The 19,751-nt window shown below is 38.4% G+C and overlaps 1 protein-coding gene across 10 annotated transcripts in view; it reads left to right on the forward strand.

The window, feature by feature from the left end:
- The window catches only part of spegb (striated muscle enriched protein kinase b), a 91,350-nt gene that overhangs the window by 68,690 nt on the left and 2,909 nt on the right, over positions 1 to 19,751 (forward strand). For 9 of the 10 annotated variants that reach the window (XM_058391724.1, XM_058391720.1, XM_058391722.1 and 6 more), the window contains 22 exons: positions 36 to 148; positions 986 to 1,154; positions 2,098 to 2,197; positions 4,585 to 4,785; positions 5,797 to 5,854; positions 6,077 to 6,154; positions 7,281 to 7,453; positions 7,549 to 7,575; positions 7,741 to 7,893; positions 8,006 to 8,048; positions 8,571 to 8,639; positions 8,743 to 11,347; positions 11,618 to 11,767; positions 11,976 to 12,092; positions 13,249 to 13,416; positions 15,537 to 15,659; positions 16,140 to 16,304; positions 17,041 to 17,962; positions 18,102 to 18,341; positions 18,694 to 18,917; positions 19,279 to 19,354; positions 19,570 to 19,719. In XM_058391724.1, coding sequence (XP_058247707.1) covers positions 36 to 148; positions 986 to 1,154; positions 2,098 to 2,197; positions 4,585 to 4,785; positions 5,797 to 5,854; positions 6,077 to 6,154; positions 7,281 to 7,453; positions 7,549 to 7,575; positions 7,741 to 7,893; positions 8,006 to 8,048; positions 8,571 to 8,639; positions 8,743 to 11,347; positions 11,618 to 11,767; positions 11,976 to 12,092; positions 13,249 to 13,416; positions 15,537 to 15,659; positions 16,140 to 16,304; positions 17,041 to 17,962; positions 18,102 to 18,341; positions 18,694 to 18,917; positions 19,279 to 19,354; positions 19,570 to 19,719 — 6,124 coding nt within the window. The remainder of the gene's footprint in view (positions 1 to 35; positions 149 to 985; positions 1,155 to 2,097; positions 2,198 to 4,584; positions 4,786 to 5,796; positions 5,855 to 6,076; positions 6,155 to 7,280; positions 7,454 to 7,548; positions 7,576 to 7,740; positions 7,894 to 8,005; positions 8,049 to 8,570; positions 8,640 to 8,742; positions 11,348 to 11,617; positions 11,768 to 11,975; positions 12,093 to 13,248; positions 13,417 to 15,536; positions 15,660 to 16,139; positions 16,305 to 17,040; positions 17,963 to 18,101; positions 18,342 to 18,693; positions 18,918 to 19,278; positions 19,355 to 19,569; positions 19,720 to 19,751) is intronic. The other variant, XM_058391730.1, reaches the window with a different exon arrangement.

Below are 19,751 nucleotides of genomic sequence, written 5' to 3' on the forward strand. Positions count from 1 at the left end.
TCCCATTCTTGCTCTATGTGTTACTCGCTCTCCAGTTGCCCCAACTTTTGAGTCTATTATGGAGGATCTGGATGTAAGTGTTGGGGAGACACCTCGCTTTGCTGTGGTAGTGGAAGGGAAACCCATTCCAGACATCCTCTGGTACAAGGTAGATTATTTTTACCATTTGCTTTATTATTATTATTATTATTATTTTTATTATTATTATTATTATTATATATTTTTTGTATTATTAATTTATTTAATTATTTTATTCATTTATTTATTTATTGCTATGTTTTTTATTATTATTTTTTTTCTTATTTTGTGGTTTGATTTCATGTCATGCCATTTCATAGGCATTTCATGTTCTAAAATGTGTTTCCTGAGATTGTCTTTATAAACACTGTATCTTTAATACAAATCCCAGTTCATTTCTATTCTCCATGCTCAATTTAGAAGAATCTCCACTTGCTTTGTCAATCAGAGAGACCTTTAGTTTGTAAAGATGTAACAAAGCTTGTTTTTAGCTGCAGCTAAGTCACTTTCACCCAAAATCTCCTTCCTTCTCCTTCTCTTTCTCTTCTTTTCTTCTCCAGCTCTTAAAGACTCCTTTCGGTGGTCTTGCTATCTCTCTCTGCCTTTCTTGCCTCCTTTATTTCACTGACTGATCTCCCTTACACCCACCTCACTTCCCATGGAGAATCCCCACGCTCTCTTAAGCATGCTAATTTATGCTATTAAATATACCACTGGATGTTTCAGCTTGTGCCTCGGGGCGAACTCTATGACTCACTGTGTTTAACAGCTGAAGTCTGCACAAGTGGAGCCAAGGCAAATCTGGGGAATTTCAATAGAGAATTTCAGTGAAACTAGAGAATATTTTAAACATTTTGTTTACAGCTAATAGATTCTGTATATCGTAGAAAATGGGGAGTTTTATGAAAAGCACATTTTAGTGTTTGGCATCAAAGCTTTTCCTGAGGTGTTTGTTGTTGTTTTTCAGAACGACATCCTTCTATCAGAGGGTAGCCATTATACCTTTGTGTATGATGATAACGAGTGCTCTCTGGTCGTGCTCAACACTCAGCCACAAGATTCTGGAGTCTACACCTGCACTGCCAAAAACATCGCTGGCTCCGTTTCCTGCAAGGCTGAGCTCACTGTCCATGCTAGTACGGGTCCTGTTTTTAAAGTTCACTAAATCTAGACATCTGAAGTTAAAGTTTAGATCAATCCTGTTCCATATTTGCACACAGTTCAGGGTTCAACATACAGAATACTTATTTTCCATTTCTGGATATTTTTCATTTCTGATTATTTCAATTAAATCTTAATTTAATATCTAAATCTAAAATAAATTTCTAAAATTATCTAAAGAACTAAAGAATTTCAAATTCTAAAAATCATTTTTATTAGCTGTTAATCTTTCTCTGTTTTATATTTCATTTCTGATTATTTCAATTAAATCTAAATTTTAATCTAAATAATTTCTAATTCTAAAAATCATTTTTATTAGCTGTTAGTTTTTCTCTGTGTTATATTTCAGTTCTGATTATTTCAATTGAATCTAAATTTTAATCTAAATAATCTCTCATTCTAAAAATAATTTTTATTAGCTGTGATATTTTTAATTTCTGATTATTTTAATTAAATCTTAACTTAATATCTAAATCTAAATTTGAATCTAAATAATTTCTATTTCGAAAAATCATTTTTATTAGCTGTTAATTTTTCTCTGTTTTATATTTCATTTCTGATTATTTCAATTAAATCTAAATTTTAATCTAAATAATTTCTAATTCTAAAAATCATTTTTATTAGCTGTTAGTTTTTCTCTGTGTTATATTTCAGTTCTGATTATTTCAATTGAATCTAAATTTTAATCTAAATAATCTCTCATTCTAAAAATTATTTTTATTAGCTGTTAATTTTCCTCTGTGATATTTTTCATTTTTGATTATTTCAATTAAATCTTAACTTAATATCTAAATCTAAATTTGAATCTAAATAATTTCTAATTCGAAAAATCATTTTTTTAGCTAGAGATTTTCTCTGTATTATGCATATCCATATTTTTGTATGCGTACTCATATTTCTACCTGCGTGCGTCTGTAGCTAAACAGATGAAGGATGACCCGATGGAGGATGAGGAGTCTATCCTGAGGAGGATGAGACGACTCACTGATTACTATGACGTTCACAAAGAGATCGGGAGGTGAGTCATCCACCTGCAGCCTCGCTTGGACACGCACCATTTCTCTGTAATGACTGTAGACGCCAGACCGCAGCCGTGGAGAATCAACTCCGTCGGCTCTTACTGACGATCTGTCTGAGCCCCTCTGAATCATCAGGCTATTTAACATTCAAGAAAGCGTTAGCATCAAAGGTCTGTGAATGTTTGGGTGGGTGGTCTTATTTAATTTCAGTTTGAAATAGAGAAGAAAGGAAATTTATGCTGATCTCTGACATGACTTCTTTTTCAGAGGAGATTCACTTTATTGTACTGAAGCTCGCTGAAATGTTCTGGTCTTTTTAGAAGCTTTGGAGATTTAGTGAAAAAAAGGCTCGTTTTCATTACTTTAGATAGCATGGGTTTAATTACATTTAACCTTGTGATAGAAACTAACCTTTTGAACATATTTGCATGATGTCAATCTACCGAAATGATTCTATAGATAATGGTTAACACAAATCTTATTACATGACAAACAATCTCCACAACCTGTAATATGTCGCCTTCAGGTTTAGTAGCTAAATAGATTTGAAAACAGGTCATGTATTAATAAACATTACATAGGCAAGAAGAGGGTTATTTGTTTTAGAGAAGTCGGTGCTAAGAGGAGTTAATAGCAGGATGACCTGCCTGGTCATATTTCTGCTCTGTTCTCTGTTATAGCCTGTGTGTCTGTAATTATAATCCTCATGTCTGCCTGTGGGTAGTGCATTCAAACACACACACACACACACACACACAAAAACAAGATACAAGACACCCGCTGTAGCTGCTACACCATGAGACACACACATACACACACCACAAACAGACCTATGTTTTGTTTGAGCATAAACCTGAGTGAACAGGCTATCATTGACAGCAGATACTATAATATAATAACATATAGTGAGCTTGCTAGGTATTTAATTGCATTAAACTAAATGACTAAAGGAAACAAACAAACATGATCATATACTACATTTTTTGTTGTTTCTGCAAAAAAAAAAAAAAATCCAGGCTGAAAGCCAAAAGTTCACACTGCCATAGACATGTTTAACCACAGGGAACCAGCATGTTATGCAAGCAAACATGGCAACCACAATCTAACTAATCAAATGGCAAAATTGTTATCAGAAATTGTGTGCAAAAAGACTCAGTACAGGCAAATCCTGAAAGCTAAAATCAGAGAAACAATATATGATCCAAAGACTTAGTAAAGTCACATGAACATAAACTGAACATACTCCAGTGTGTGTGTGTCTGTGTGTGTAAGAGAGTGAGTGAGAAGAGAGAGAAAGTGAGTGTGAGCGAGAGTGAGTGAGTGAGTGAGTGTGAGAGAGAGAGATAGAGAGAGAGAGAGAGAGAGTTTATATAGTGGCTGATGTGATTGAAGACAGGTATACATGATTAAAAGGCTGGTATTATTAAAACCTAACATGGCAGCCATGTTTGTATACCGCTGTGTGATCTGGGAAACAGACTTCTCTAAGGAGGTGGGAGTTGACCTGACAATATGACAGCTTTGTGTTGCACTCCTTGTTTTTGATCATGAATCTGCCTAGTGACAATTCCAGCCGTTCTACCATCAGCTAGATCATGCCTCGGCTGATGAGTGTAGTGCAGCAGGCAGGAGGAAAATGGAACAACTAGCTGATGCTATACTTACTTTTGTTTTGCTAGTAGTTTTTTTTTTCTTTTTCTGGTTGTTGAACCTACTTGTCAGCCAGTCAACTATGAATTACATACACGCACTAATATTTACACAATTTCCTTTTTAATTTTCTCCCTAATTTAGTCACAGCCAATTCCCACCAACTAGCCAGCTCTCCCCTATTATATGACAGCTACCAAAGGGGAGGGATTATTTGGTCTGCACACAATAAAAAGTGTGTGCTCTGCTAGATAGTGCAAACTGACTTGCAAATGTAAATATATTCTAAGACAGAAGCAATTTGCATATTCATCTTGCCATCTGACAGCGTTATTACGGTCAACGTAAAGCTTGTTAATGAATAATGTTATCATGTTCTCCCTTCTCTTTGGCTCAATGACATTTCTCTTTTGCTGTACATTTCCCCGGAGAGACTTTGTCTTCTCTAAGACATCACAGACCATTTGCGGGATAAAATTGAATGATTCTCACCTCCGTCCCTCCACAGCACAACTCTATCATCACTGACATATCACTTCACCTGCCTGAAACTCCCCCATCACACATGCAACCATTAATGTAGTAAGTTAAAGCCACAGGCAACATTCCACCGGCTGCTGGGTTTTCAGCTTTTCATCGTCCAGGCGCAAATATAAAACATCCTCCAAAGTGTTCCACAAAAATATGTTGAGCCTGTATTTCATTTTAATTGTGCCTGTGACATGCACTGTTCCAGAGGAGCCTTCTCGTATGTGAAGCGAGTTACACACAAGGCGGGAAAAAGGGAGTATGCTGCCAAGTTCATCTCAGCTCGAGCCAAGAGAAAAGCCTCAGCCCTGAGGGAGATGAACATCTTGTCTCACCTTGACCACGAAAGGATCATCTACTTTCATGATGCCTTTGAGAAGAAGAACGCTGTCATCATCATTACTGAGATGTATCCTTTTCATTATTTTTTACAGAGAGAGAACCTTTAGGGTGTGAATTCTATCTACATAATTGTCACGCAAACAATAATAAATAATTGGCTTGTAAATGAAAAAAATGTCACAAGACTCTCTGTAACTTCAGGCACGTCAATAATAATGAAGAAAAAGAAATATTATTTCTATTAAATTGATTAATTTTCTGTAGGAACTCTGATTGTAGTTTGGTCTAAGAGTAACTTTTTATAATTTAATAATTTTTTTTTTAGCAGAGTACAACATTTAATTGATGATTTGGTGATGTTTTCCGGGAGGGGATTTTTATTTTAAAAAACATTATGGAAGATGTCCCCAGTGTTGCTTTTTAGCTATTTTATTTGTCCTATTTTTTGTATAATTTATTAATAAATTAAAGATTTCTGTGCTGTAAAAGGGAATAACACACTTCAGGATGTTATGTTATTGGTAAATAATCACCTTTGGGTATTTCATTACATTTACATTTACATTTCTGGCATTTGGCAGATTCTCTCAACATCCAAAAGTGATTTAAAGTCTCTATCAATGAATATATTAACAATCATTCAATAGGTCACAGACTTAGGATACCATTAGCCTAAAACTGAGTTGGGTTTTTGGGGGTTTTTATATTAGTAACTGCTTAGTAAATTTCAATTGAAGTGCTATATAGGATAAAAGGGAACAGGGTATAAGATGGTAAAGTGAGATGAGATTGCAGATTGAAATATATATAACATGAGCAAAGCTGAGTGTTCGCAATGAAGCCTTTTATGGGCCACAATGTGAGGCCTTGTAGTCTTACTTTTTGTAATGAATTTGGCTTGATGCCATGAAGGCTGTAGCAGCTGTGTGTGTAAGATTAATCTGTTTTTATCGTTGTTGCTAAGCTAGCTGGAATCACGGCCAATGTTGTTTCACTATAACTAACTCTCTCTCACGAACACAAATATAATGTATTTTTAGGTTAGGAACCTGTATTTGCCCTTAACAGTTACCTGAAGATGCCATGAGGAGCTTTTGGATAGGCTAACAAAGAAATCAACAGTGACTGAGGCAGAGGTGAGTGACATTTTCCTGTCTTTCTCAGAAACCTCAAAGTGACAAATGGCGATACTCATTCAGACCGGTCCGCAAGTAGATTTAGGTGTGAATAAATTCTGTAAAAGGGATGGTTTTCAGAGGTAGAGTTGAAGTGAAGTACAGCACAAGAGTCATGTGTTTTTAAGACTTTGTATTCAAAATTTATATGCTTTTATCTCTTTTTTTTTATCTAATTCATAGATTCGCTCCAGCCTGAGACAGGTCTTAGAGGGAATTAACTATCTTCATCAAAATGACATTTTGCATTTGGACATTAAGGTGAGTCTATTATCGTATATAGCAGTATGCTATTGCCACTGTGCATTTTATTATTTTAGCTTGCTTTTGATATCACAAACCTTAACATACTATTGAGCTTTACTTTTCTTGTCATTGCAGGTATATAACTTTTACTTAGTGTATAACGAAACTTATTTATAGATACAGTTTTATTACAGTCGGGATATAAATTATTATTTACCACATTACTGCTTAGTTCTGTGTTTTATGTTGTGCCAGCGTCCTGGAGTAATGTTGTTTTATTTCAGTATTTACTGCAACGACTATATTCCAATCAGGCATAACGTTCTGAGCAGTCAGAAGTGAAGTGAATAAGACTGATGATCTCCTCATCATGGCACCTGTTAGTGGGTGGGATATATTAGGTAGCAAGTGAACATTTTGTCCTCAACGTTGATGTGTTAGAAGCAGGAAAAATGGGAAAAAGCGTAAGGATTTGAGCGAGTTTGACAAACGGCCAAATTTGTGTTGGCTAGACCACTGGATCAGAGCATCTCCACAACTGCAGCCCTTGTGGGGTGTTCCCGGTCTGCAGTGGTCAGTATCTATCAAAATTGGTCCAAAGAAGGAGCAGTGGTGAACCGGCGACAGGGTCATGGGCGGCCAAAGCTCACTGATGCACGTGGGGAGCGAAGGCTGGCCCGTGTGGTCCAATCTAACAGATGAGCTACTGTTGCTCAAATTGCTGAAGAAGTTAATGCTGGTGTCAGAATACACAGAGCATGATGGGTCAGGGCTGTTTTGGCTGCAAAAGGGGGACCAACACAATATTAGGCAGGTGGTCATAAGGTTATGGTTGATTGGTGTATATGGCTAAAATGACACTAAAAGCTTCTTGACTCTTGACCTCTTGGTCCACTTTTTTTCTATTTTATCAGCAATCTCTTGAAAATCTCTCTAAATCATTTCCTCCCAAGGGTTTTATTGTGACACTGATTGATATATTCCAATTTATATTCTAAGTAAAACTACCATACTGTATTTTCTTCTGTATTTAATGATCATTAATCATGTGCAACTATGAATTTGAGAAAATGATCTAATCATGTAAGACATATTTCTTCTTCTTCTTCTTGATCCCAATCACTTGTATTTTGACTCCTAGCCGGACAACATCCTCATGGCTGACCACTCCAGCGATCAGATCCGGATTTGTGATTTTGGAAACGCAGTGAAGTTTACACCCGGTGATCCACAGTATTGCAAATATGGTACTCCAGAATTCATTGCCCCTGAGATTGTTAACCAGACACCAGTCTCCAAGGCAACTGACATCTGGTAAACCACCTGGTGCTTATCTCAGAATAAAAATATAGTGTACAGGCTAGAATGTCATGAATATGCTAACTTATAGCTTTTTTTCTCCTCCCCAGGCCAGTAGGCGTCTTGACATATCTGTGGTAGGTTGACTTCTTGTGAACCAGATCTGATACAAAAATATGAATTTTTTTATAATTGGAAAGTATCGTGTTGATCTTACAATATTTCACATTTGCTGAGTTTACTGTATGTCTTTTATTTAACACTAGGTGACCATGCTAAGTAAAGTTTCCTCTATTATTTAGTCTAACTGGTGTATCTCCATTTGCGGGAGAAAATGACCGAACCTCCGTGCTGAACATCAGGAATTACAACGTGGCTTTTGAGGAGAGCATGTTTGCAGATCTCTGCCATGAAGCAAAAGGATTTGTCATCAAATTACTAGTGGCTGACAGACTGTGAGTACAAAGTGCTGTTAAATCTATCTGTACAAGTCATTAGTGAATGGTTTCTAAATTACTCACTGAATATTTAGCATTTTAACATCATCTTGCGTCATCATCTCCACAGGCGGCCAGATGCCAACGAGTGTCTGCGTCATCCATGGTTCAAGGTATGAGGGAGATAAATCACAGCCAAAAAACTCTTAAAAGAGAGAAGACAAGTTAATTTGTCAGAATGGCCTGTAATCTGCATTTTCAATATTTTCATTTTCACAGAAAATTTACTTTAGTTTTAGGAGAAACTCATCTTTTTGTTTATCAGAATTCATCTTTCACATGAAAGAAAAAAAAATTTGAATTTGACAAAAAGCACAAAAAACAGAGAGGAAATACAATATATACACACTTTAAATCTCACTTTAGATGTATTTTTTATTTATTGTCATTAATTATTTTTTTAATTATTACATTGTAAATTAATTTATTTAAGTTAGCAAACAGTTAATTAAATTAATTCATAATGAATACTGTTCAAACTGACACTGAGCATTATTTTTCTAATCAGTGTGCTGAACATATACTATTATGAACATACACTTATAATTATATACTAGTGGCAGTTATTGTCATTCTTTCCTCATGATGAATAATTTTTATAATAAATTTTTCTGACAACCATCTGTCTTTTTCAGATGCTGAATAAAGGAAAGAACATCAGCACAGAGTCCCTCAAAAAATTCTTGTTAAGAAGAAAATGGCAGGTCAGAAAAGAAACATAGATTTTTATTTGCATCCTTCTATATTTCACTATATTGTTTGGATTTTTATTTTATTTTATAGTAACAAATATTAAACCATTTGCAGAGATCTCTTATTAGCTACAAGTCCAAAATGGTCATGAGGTCAATACCTGCATTGCTGGACGATTCTTCAAGTCATATTTCCATTGCTGTCCCACGGCATTTAAAAGAAGGTTCGCCACCTCCTTCCTCTTCATCAGACTCTGATGAAGACATTGATGAGCTGCCTTTTATACCCATGCCACTGAATATGGAGTTCTCAGGCTCCAGAATGTCACTGAATGAGATTATTGGGGATGATGAAATAATCAAGAGTAATAGCAACCTTGAAAGGGCAGGGCCAATAGCTCAAAAGCCTGAGCCCATGGAGTGTGAGCAATTACATGAAGGTGGTGATGCTGACATGCGAGGTCGCGCAAGGAAAAGGACACCCGCTGATGATGAAAAAGGGTCCTCTGATGAAGAACCAGGGGAACTGTCCAAGAGGGCAGATCAGCCAAAAAGGCCCCTCCGCAGAGGGTCAAGTATGGAGTCTGACAAGCCTGATGGAGCACGTCGTAGAGGTGAACTGCGTAGAGGAAGCTCAGCGGATAGTGCCCTACAACTCCATATCAAGCCAGAGGAGGGAGCTGAGGAGAGTCCTACAGAAGGTAGAAGAATCCTTAAAAAGTCTGTGTCTATGGAACTGCCACGAAGGAGTCCAAGCCCAGGAGCAGGCAAGCTGAGCCAAGAGGATTATGCCTTGAAACTGGAGCTGATGAGACAAAGGCTTCTCCGAGGAGGCTCTGTGGACAACAAGATGAGTGGCCTTCGAGGCCCCCTGCTGGAGACCTTGGGCATGGGTGATGATAAGTGTTTTATACGAGGACCTCGTCTGGGTAACCCTCCTTTAGTTCGGGCAGCATCCAGTGACACTCCTCGAGATGACATTCCAAAGACCAAAGTGCTCCGCAAGAGTGCTTCCTTCAGCCAGGGTGACGATGAGCCTATGCCCCTACACAGAAGGATTGGGGCACCCCTAGAGATTCCTTTAGCCCAGGTTGAGGAACGTCGCCTGCAGGAAGCTGTGTCCATGTCTGTTCTTGCAGAGCCAGCCAAGACAGATTCTCGCCCCACTACCCCAAAGCCACTTACTCCTGAACCAAAGAAGCAGGACAAAGAACCATCACCTGTCAGGGAGATTAAGCATGAGGAAATTCCTATTAAGCAAAAAGACATTGCTACTATAGTGAAAGGTGATGATCAGAAGTCAAATGATGATGCAGTTCAAAAGAAAGATTCCAGCATGTTAAACGAAACTGTTCAAGAACCTAAGAAAGTCCCACAAAGTAGGTCAACACCTGTTATGGTGCCAAGAGTGTTTGTAGAGAAGATTGAAGAAGAGGATGAAGGAGAGGAAAAGGAACTAGTAGAATCTGTAATAGAACGGGAACCATCTTTCCCTAAGATGGAGAATGAAGAAATTGATGAAGAAGTAGAACTGGTTAAATCATCAGAGATCATTACACCCACTAGTACCACTGAGGTTGCCCCAGTTGTGCCACCTCAATGTGCTGTCTCAACATATGTCACCCCCAGTCCCCCTGTACTAACTGTACTTCCAGATGGTAGGACATCTGCATATGCAAGTATCATGCAGGCCATCATAGTTCCATCCCTGCAGCCACCCAGCCAACCTGCAACCATCCCTGCATCTACAAATATTTCAACAACACCTTCTACAGCTGGACTTGTTCCTACCACCATGTCCAGACATATTTCAGAGCCAGTTCTGGTGTCAACAACACCATCATCCAAGTCAGACACTCAACAAACCACTGAACATCCAGCAGTTTTCTCTCGAGTTGCATCAGTAGAACAACCAGCAAAGGAACCAAGTCCACCCAAGACTCCCACACTTGCTTCTCCGAATAGAGAGCCTTCTCCTGGAGGTCAAATCCAGGATCTTGCCTCTGAGGAGGTCTTTGAGGCTCGGTTCAAGAAACGTGAGTCTTCTCTCACTCGTGGGCTGAAACTTCTTTCATGGCAAAAGACAGAAGAAAAACCCACTATAGCTGCTCCTGAGATTACAGAAGAGATGTATCGGCCTGGACCGGTTGGTGCACCTTTAGAGTTTGTTCATAGAAAACTGGAGGAGAAGTCCAAATCTGTTCAGGATCTCCGTGAAGCAGAAAAAGACCCAGGTTTTATGAGAAGACTGTCTATGCGCCTAAAGAGGTCCCCTTCAATTGAGAGGAATGAGGAAAAGCCAAAAGATGAAGATGTCCCAAGGCGACGTTTATCTTGGGCTTTGGGTCGGAGAGGGTCACAGGACAAAAAGGAAGTTGAGATGATGAGAATGGATGGAGGACCAGAGGCACCTCCAGAGCCAGAGACCAAAAAGCCAAATGAGTCCCCTGTGCTAGCCATGCGTAGAAAGATCAGCAACACAGTGGCCGGCATATCCATGAAGATCAGGAGTCATTCTGAGGAAAGGAAAGATGAAAAGGAAAAGACAGAAACCAAAAAGACTCCTTTGCTGTCTATACTACGCCGTTCTACCTCAGAGGGAGGCAGTCTGAAGAGGATGGGAATCCCACAGAATCAGCTAGCTTCCCAGTCTGGCAATGGAGCCTCCTCTGAGTCCTTGGATTCCATGTCCAGCATACAGTCAGAGACAGCCATCAAAAGTATGTTACATAACAATTTATTAAAGACATACTGTAAGATTTATTGTGAAGTAGATTGTGAACTAGCTTTGATTGACACTATCATGTAGGTCCAAGCTTTTGTTATATCTGAAGAGGTATGTAGTATCTGGCTTAATGATCATAAATCTAGCTTAACTAATGGGGTCAAGTGGTCTACCATAAATAGTTCCAATAAAAACTTGACATTATACCAGCACTATATGGAAACTATTGTTCTTTATTCTGAGTGTTATGTTAATTTCCTCCAAGGTGCAGAGACTGAGCGAAGGTCACGATGGGATCGATGGGGCCTATCTAGAGGGAGAAGGGATAAGACCATATCCCAGCCAGACTTACCCACTGCTATAGCCAGAGAGAACGGCTCGCTCCGCTCTCGCCAGTATTCCCGGGCAGCCTCAGGTACTTTTCTTTATTAGATAGTTATTGAAATATTGTTGTGCAAGATGAAATTTTATCTCAAACCGTGCATATGAAGCATATCTTTTATGCCTTGTCTGGATTTGTCGGTCAAATATTTCGTACTTTACACTCATCATTATGAATTATGTATACAAACATGCTGCATGAAGAATAATTATTAATGCGACATTCACAATTCATCTCATAGACTTCCCTCCAGTATTCCATATCAAACTGAGGGACCATGTTCTGCTTGAGGGAGATCCTGTCACTCTCAGCTGCTTGCCTGCTGGCAGTCCTCACCCACGTATCACATGGATGAAAGGTATGAGACCAAACAAACTTAATATATTAGCATGTGATGACTAATTGCCTCATTTAAAAATGCTTCCTGAAAAAATTGTTATATAATTAATAGAGTGATTTAAAGTGGCCTCCCGGTTTTACAAAATGAGGGACATTACATTTCCTAATTTACATTTATACTGTTATGAAGTTGAAGTTACAGTATTACATAGAGGGAATGCCAAATTTACATTGTACATACATAATAATACATATATCATAGATTATAAACTGTATGTCATATTATCTTCATGAGCTTCATAAAATAGTTATGAAGTTTTAATAATAGTTATAATATATATATATATAAATATCTGTTTAATATGTATTTTAATATGTGTTTTAATATGTAATATGTATTTCTTCATACAACATTTTTTATTGATTTATTTCATATATATTAAATAAAACAAGCAATTTAATTGAATGAATGTGTATTGTAGTCTTGTAATTTGTGTGTGCTGAAATTAAACAGTGATGTGACAGTTATCATTTCCACTGTACTAAATTATCTGGCAGTTTCATTGCTTTACAGCTTTTTGAGTGCTTATAGTAGAGGCAACAAAAGAAAAACAACTGCTTGGTCAAAATAGTGTTAAAATATATGTAGACCTTTAGAAATCTATTTCCTGGACTTTCAGGGAGTAAATAACACTGTTAATGTACATTTTAGTCTGTATTGTTAGTCTTTGTATTGTATACCAGATGTTCCTCAGAATTACAACACCATGATGGTGATATGGTGTCCATCAGACACCATGGCCCCTTTAAATAAAATATCATTTATTCAAGCACAATCCATACAAATCTCTTGAAAAATAATATGCTCAGCCAAATATTCACTATCCAAAACTGTAAGACTGAATCCAGCTCTTTAAACAATGTTGCTTCGTTGTGTTGCCAGGCTCAATCATTGATTCTATTAATAGATATTGAGATGACATTGTCACAAGCACTGCAGATATTTATAGAACACTGTCTAATGCTAAATATCAGAGCAAAGTCATATTTCACTAGCCAAAAATACAGAGAATGTAACAATAGGGGTTGTTTAGAAGGCACTTTGAGATGATGAATGTTAATGTGATTTTGGAGGGAAATGCAAATATGATTGTGGATTCTCTTGGCCTGTTTAGATAAAAAGCAACTGGAGATTGACCCAAGAATGAACGTGATCTCCTGCCCTGATGGGAGACAACTGCTGATGATTATGAAGACCACCAAGAAAGACGCAGGCCTTTATGAATGTGTGGCAACAAACGCATTAGGCTCTATCAGCAGCTCCTGTAAACTCTCTCTTGCCCGTGAGTACATGCAAAACAATCATATGTATGTGTGTGGTGGGTCAACCACTGAAGCTGTCCCTTAGCTTAGGCTCCATAGGAAGAGGATCAGGAAGGTTGAATAGACCTGTGTATCATATGCAACTTTAGTAAAATGGTTAGGTCTTAGGAGCTTTTGCAGACAATTTCTTATATGTAGCCTGGTTGTTACTTTCATTCTTGCAGGTTTGATAAGATGTTGCATTACTCAAACACACAAAGAGGAAAAAAAGGAAAACATGTTAACTCAGTTTAGTGTATAGCAAAGATCTTAAGGCAAAATAGTAAATATTTCATTAGAATGAGTTATAGTTTAATTATGCATTACAGCTGTTTATATTTCATAGATTGTGTGTGTGTGTGTGTGTGCATGTGTGTGTGTGTGTTTCATCTGGAGCCCTATTACAAATCACCATATATAATCACTGTCTACTTTATAAGGAATAACTGTAACACCTGGACATTCATTCGGTGATCTAAACAGCCAGTTCAGTGGCAGCAGCACACTTGAAAAATGTCATGCAGGTACAGGTCAAGAGCACATCAAACATATCAAAAATCAAATCAAATAACAAATGTAATCTCTGTGACTGATAGTTACATGGATGTTTATACCAGAAGGGCTGGTTTGAGTATTTCAGCAATTGTTGATCTCCTGGAATTTCCACACACGACATTCTCTAGAGTTTACACAGAATGGTGTAAAAAAAAATGTACTCAACATTGCGTGAGCGACATTTCTGTGGGCGGAGACGTCTGATCAGAGAGATCAGAGGAAAATGGTCAGATTGCTTCAGCTGCCAGGAAGTCTGTAGTAACACAAAAGATCACTCTTTACAACCTTTCTGAGTAGAAATGCGTCACAGAATGAATAGAACATCAAACCTCGATGTGGAAGAAGATTAGATCATATAATGGGCACAGACTCATGCTCAAGAGTGGAAAAAGACCATGTGTATTTTTTCCCCCAAATCTTCAGCTGTCCAGTTTGGGTGAGTCTGTGCCCATGATAGCCTCGGGTTCTTGGGTGACAGGAGTGGAACCTGATGTGGCCATGCTGTAGCCCATCCACATCAAGCTTTAATGTATTGTGTGTTCCGAGATGCTTATTTGAGTTACTATAGACTTCCTGTCAGCTCAGACCAGTCTGGGCATTCTCCTCTGATCTCTTTTATCAACAAGGTGTTTCAGCTTACAGACTCTCTGCTCACTGGATGTTTTTCACACCAGTCTGTGTAAACTCTGGAGACTCTTGAGCGTGAAAATCCCAGGAGATCAGCAGCTTCAAAAATACTCAGATCTGCTCATCTGGTAACAACAACCATGCCATATTTTTTCTCTATTCAAATCTTTGATATGAACATTAACTGAAGCTCTTGACCTGTATCAGCATGAGGTTTTTTTTTTTTTACTATGTCCTGGAGCCACGTGATTGGCTGATTAGATAAGTGTGCAGCTGTACTGGTGTATGTAGAGAATATGGAATTAGAATAGAAGACAGAACAAAATAGAGAGCAGCAGAGACTTATGGAAAACATGCTCACACACAGCTTGTGGATGGTATTGGGGCTCAGAAGAGACACAGCATGTCATCACTGATTCCCATGAGTGTCTTAACACTCTTCGCTTTGCATGAAAAGGCTTCTTATCAATGTGCTAAGCAATTTCCTCACAGGACAACAGGCCATAGATTTTCTGTGCCAAGCGTGCCTTAAAACTGATTAACTGGGCAAGGTCATTCAGTAGTGGGACTGTGAGATATTGTCCCATCAGAGTTTGTTTTGTTTTTTTCACTCCCACAATTTAATAGATTTAGGAATTTACTTAACTGCACAAGACTGACAGTAACATTTCCCAAATTGTAATGAAGATTTTTTTATGTGAAATAAAACACATATTGCAGCAATTTCTCAAGACTAAATAGTCTCTTCAATGTTGAATAGAAAATACCACCCTGGATCTACATTCACTGAGTCACTCTACCATTAGATACTGAGAGTTTGTCCAAAATCATTAATCATTTTAGATTAAACATCTAGAAATCCATTCCCTGGACTTTTAATGCGCATTCAGTATTAACTACATGGCTGATGTATATTTAGGTCTGCCAAACCCGCCGGGTACACCAGAGGTTCCTCAAAAGTATCAAAACACAGCATTGGTGGTGTGGCGTCCATCAGACACCGTGGCCCCTTGTACTTATTGCCTGGAGCGAAGGACAGAAGGTGAGCAAACTTTTACATTCAGTTGCATAGCATGGGAGGTAGAAGTTAAGACTTTCTATTAACGTATAAATTTATGTACTGTTATTGGTCAGTGATCATCATGAATCTTAATGCCTCATCTCAAAATATTCTAAAATGCTTTAGACATTAGAGAAAATGCATTAAGGGGGTTATATTTCCTGGAGTAATGTAGGCTTTTGAGATTGGCTAATATAGCATTTAAATACTGAGCTCTATAAAACCTCAACTATAGCTTTACTGCCACCATTAGTACAATCTGGGTATTACAATGGATTCCTTTCTTCCGCTTCGGGTTTAGGGATCGTCTCTATAAAACAAACTTTTTCAAAGTGTAAAATTAGTTTCCCTCTTTTTCTTGTATGGTTTTAATATTATTGCTTTCTATTTTAAGTCACGATTTCCATCAACACATAAAACAGGTTGTAATATTTTTATCACCTTATTATTTTTTTCCTCTAGGTGAAAGTAACTGGCTGATTGTAGCCACTGGTGTGGCTGACTGTTACTTCAATGTCACAGACCTTCCGTCTGGCGCCACCTACAGGTTCAGAGTGGCTTGTGTAAATAAAGCTGGCCAGGGACCATACAGCAATCTGTCTGAGAAAGTCACCCTAGACGCAGCAGGTACAATTTTACTCTACTTTGTTATAGTTTACTATTCCTTAGTGACTAACTTTTGTGTTGCTATTTTAGTTCTAGTTCTTTAGTTCTAAAACTGTAATGCTAAAATTATGATTTTAAGATGCTCCTTTAGGATTGATTTAATTGACGTCAAATCATTTTAATCTTATGTTTAAAAAAGTTCTAACCATTTTTAGTAAGTAAGTGATTCCTAAGGTGTTGGTTTGTTGTTGGTGCTGGTGTTTTTGACAAAAATGAGTAAGTATTGAACCATGGCTCTGTAATAACATTGTGCTCAAATTGGAGTCCTTGAAGCGGAGTCAAAGGGTTCGTGATTTTTTATAATTCTGGTATTCTGGTTGAAAATATAGCACTTTATTAGAGTTGTATTTGCCTGAGTTCTTGTAGTTATTAATCTATTTGATGGGACACTTTAATTTGATTACTTTTATTCAAATCATAAATAATCCAAATTAAGTAGGCCTATTAATGATGAGTTAATTGATAATGTTAATGAGTGGAAAGTTTAGAAATAAAAAATACACATTTAAATAATGAGAATATTATGTAATTAGTTGGATTATGTTGATATAAAACACTAGATTTTTTTAACTGTCAAAGTGGTTCCTGGCTGTCAAAAGTTTAAGAGTTCCTCCTCTAATCTCACCCAAGTGTGAGTTCAATGTCATCACTGTTTTAAGATATTTAATAATAATTAAACAAATTGTTTTTCTGGAAGCACTTCCAAAATCCACTGGAACTGTCATCGTCAAGACTCTTCCATCAACTGCAGGTCCTGCTGTGGTAACATCCACCATGACTGTACCTCCTATAAAGCTTTCTGGGAGTAAACCTGTACCCAGCTCTTCTACAACTCCAGCTCCTGCTGCACCTCCCGCCAAACCTGCTGCACCTCCCGCCAAACCTGCTCCACCTTCTGCCAAACCTGCTGCACCTCCCGCTAAACCTGCTCCACCTTCTGCCAAACCTGCTGCACCTTCTGCCAAACCTGCTCCAACAACCCCATCTCCTGCTACAACATCCATGTCAGCCTCAATGAATCGTAATGCACCTATAGTATCTCAGGTCCAGCCTTCTGTCCCCAGCACATCTGTCCCCAGCACATCTGTTCCTAGCACACCTGCCCCCAGCACACCAACCCTGGCCAAAGCCAAAACCACTCTCAATATCACAATGTCCAAACCTGCCACTACTACATCTGCTCCTGTCCTCCCTAGCACATCCAAACCATCTCCACCTGTTGTTCTCCCTAAACCACAGACTCCTGTCAATGTGGTTCCACCCATGGCAAAGACTCCTTCAGTGTCTCCACCCCCATTAGTTTCTCCTCCACCCTCCCTTGGTAAACCCATTTCTTCAGTGCCCATGTATGTCCCTGCAACCACAACAGCTCCTGTGACCCCAGTTACCCCCAATACTCCCTCTCCTGCCCTGTCTCCACCTGTAGTGTTGGTTACGAGTCTCACTCCTGTCGGGGAGGGAAGTGCTACTCCAAGCAGGGTGACCCCTAGCGGGAGGGTCACTCCATCAGGGCGTGTCACACCTACAGGGCGGAAAACTCCATTGGGCAAGCCAGGAGAGTCTGCCTTACGGCAGGGTGTACCCCAGAAACCTTATACCTTCATGGATGAGAAGGCCAGGTAATGTACTATTTAAAAGTACAGATTACTAGCTGAGTTTCTTTTTTGGAGGTTGAAGTGTAGTTGTCCAATTGCTGTTTTGAGCCATGAAGAAAAATGAATAAGGAAATAATAAAAATTTCTGTTTCTTGCTCTTTAGAGGCCGTTTTGGAGTCATCCGAGAGTGCAGAGAAAATGCTACAGGCAACCTCTTTATGGCAAAAATCGTTCCATATGAGCCTGAGAACAAGCAGAGTGTTCTACAGGAATATGAAATCCTCAAGGCCTTGCATCATGACAAGATTATGACCCTCCATGAGGCCTATGTCACGCCACGCTACCTTGTGCTCATCTCAGAGTGCTGCACAGGCAAAGAGCTCCTCCACAGCCTGATTGATAGGTCAGAAACCATCTGGCTTCCAGACTTACACTGCCTGTTTTTATTTACTTATTTATTTATTTTATATGCCTTCATGAGACACAGTGCTGTACTGTATTATGTAAAACAAGTGGCTGTTTTGTCTTCACTTGACTCAATGGTGTCCTTGATAGTGAAAGAAATAACCCTGGCTTTGGTTTAGTTCAGACACAGAAAATACTGTTTAAATTGAAGTAGTATACTGTGATAATGCTTTAATTCCTCTTCACTTATTCAGAAATCAATAATCATTCTTTCTGGAGAGGAGAAAGCACATGCTCATGTACACCCCAGACCCCCAGTGTTTAAAACCAAAAAACTCTCTCCATTTCAGGTTCCGTTACTCTGAAGATGACGTGGTGTCTTATACTGTGCAAATCCTGCAGGGTCTGGACTACCTGCACAGCAGGAGAATCCTGCACCTAGACATCAAGCCTGACAACATTATAGTCACCTACATGAATACGGTCAAAATCATTGACTTTGGCAGTGCTCAGACTTTCAACCCTCTCTTTCTGAAGCAGTTCCACCCTCCTATCGGAACGCTGGAGTACATGTGTAAGTAAAGAATATTGTGGTCATTTCTACTGCAGAGAGGAATTCAACCTCAAACCATTCAAAATGATTTCCTTTTTTTAGGAAACACATGTTGTGTCACACAAAAGCTTAGCTCAGAGTAACAATATATTTTTCTAAGAAGGAATTTTATAGATATGAAACTTCACATCAAACAATGTTACACAATCTAGGTGTGGCTGCTTTCTATTTATTCCCTTTCAAGAGATCATACTAACCTTGTAACCTTAACCATTTGAGCATGTTTTTTTTGCTCTTTTTATGGAAGTAATTGAGCACATCTTTGTGCTCTGTAATTTACGGGGTTTTTTTTCTTTTTGGAATCCCTGCTGGTTGCTAAAAGCTCCCGAGATGTTGAAAGGAGACATTGTGGGACCTCCAGCTGACATCTGGAGTGTTGGTGTACTGACATACATCATGTGAGTGATGACAGCACTTTTTACTTACATTATAGAGAATAAGCATTTTGGAGGTTTTTTTTTTTTTGTCATTGTCTTTGTCATTTTCAGTTCTGTATTTTGAACAAGACTTTGAGCAGGTGGAAAATGATGGCCAGATATGGCTAAACCTTAGCTTTCTTCTTAATACAGCTCAAAATAACATGGATTTCTTGTTGCTATCTTTTAACGTTTAGGCTCAGTGGAAGGTTGCCTTTCATGGAGAATAATCAAGCGGAGACAGAGGCCAAAATCCAGGCAGCCAAGTTTGACCTCAGCAAGCTATACCAAAATGTGTCCCAAAGTGCCTCTCTGTTCCTTAAGAAGATCCTGTGCAGTTACCCTTGGTGTGTACAGTGTACTTTCTTTTCTTCAAATA

Source organism: Hemibagrus wyckioides, linkage group LG06 (assembly GCF_019097595.1).
Source record: "Hemibagrus wyckioides isolate EC202008001 linkage group LG06, SWU_Hwy_1.0, whole genome shotgun sequence".
NCBI lineage: Eukaryota > Metazoa > Chordata > Actinopteri > Siluriformes > Bagridae > Hemibagrus > Hemibagrus wyckioides.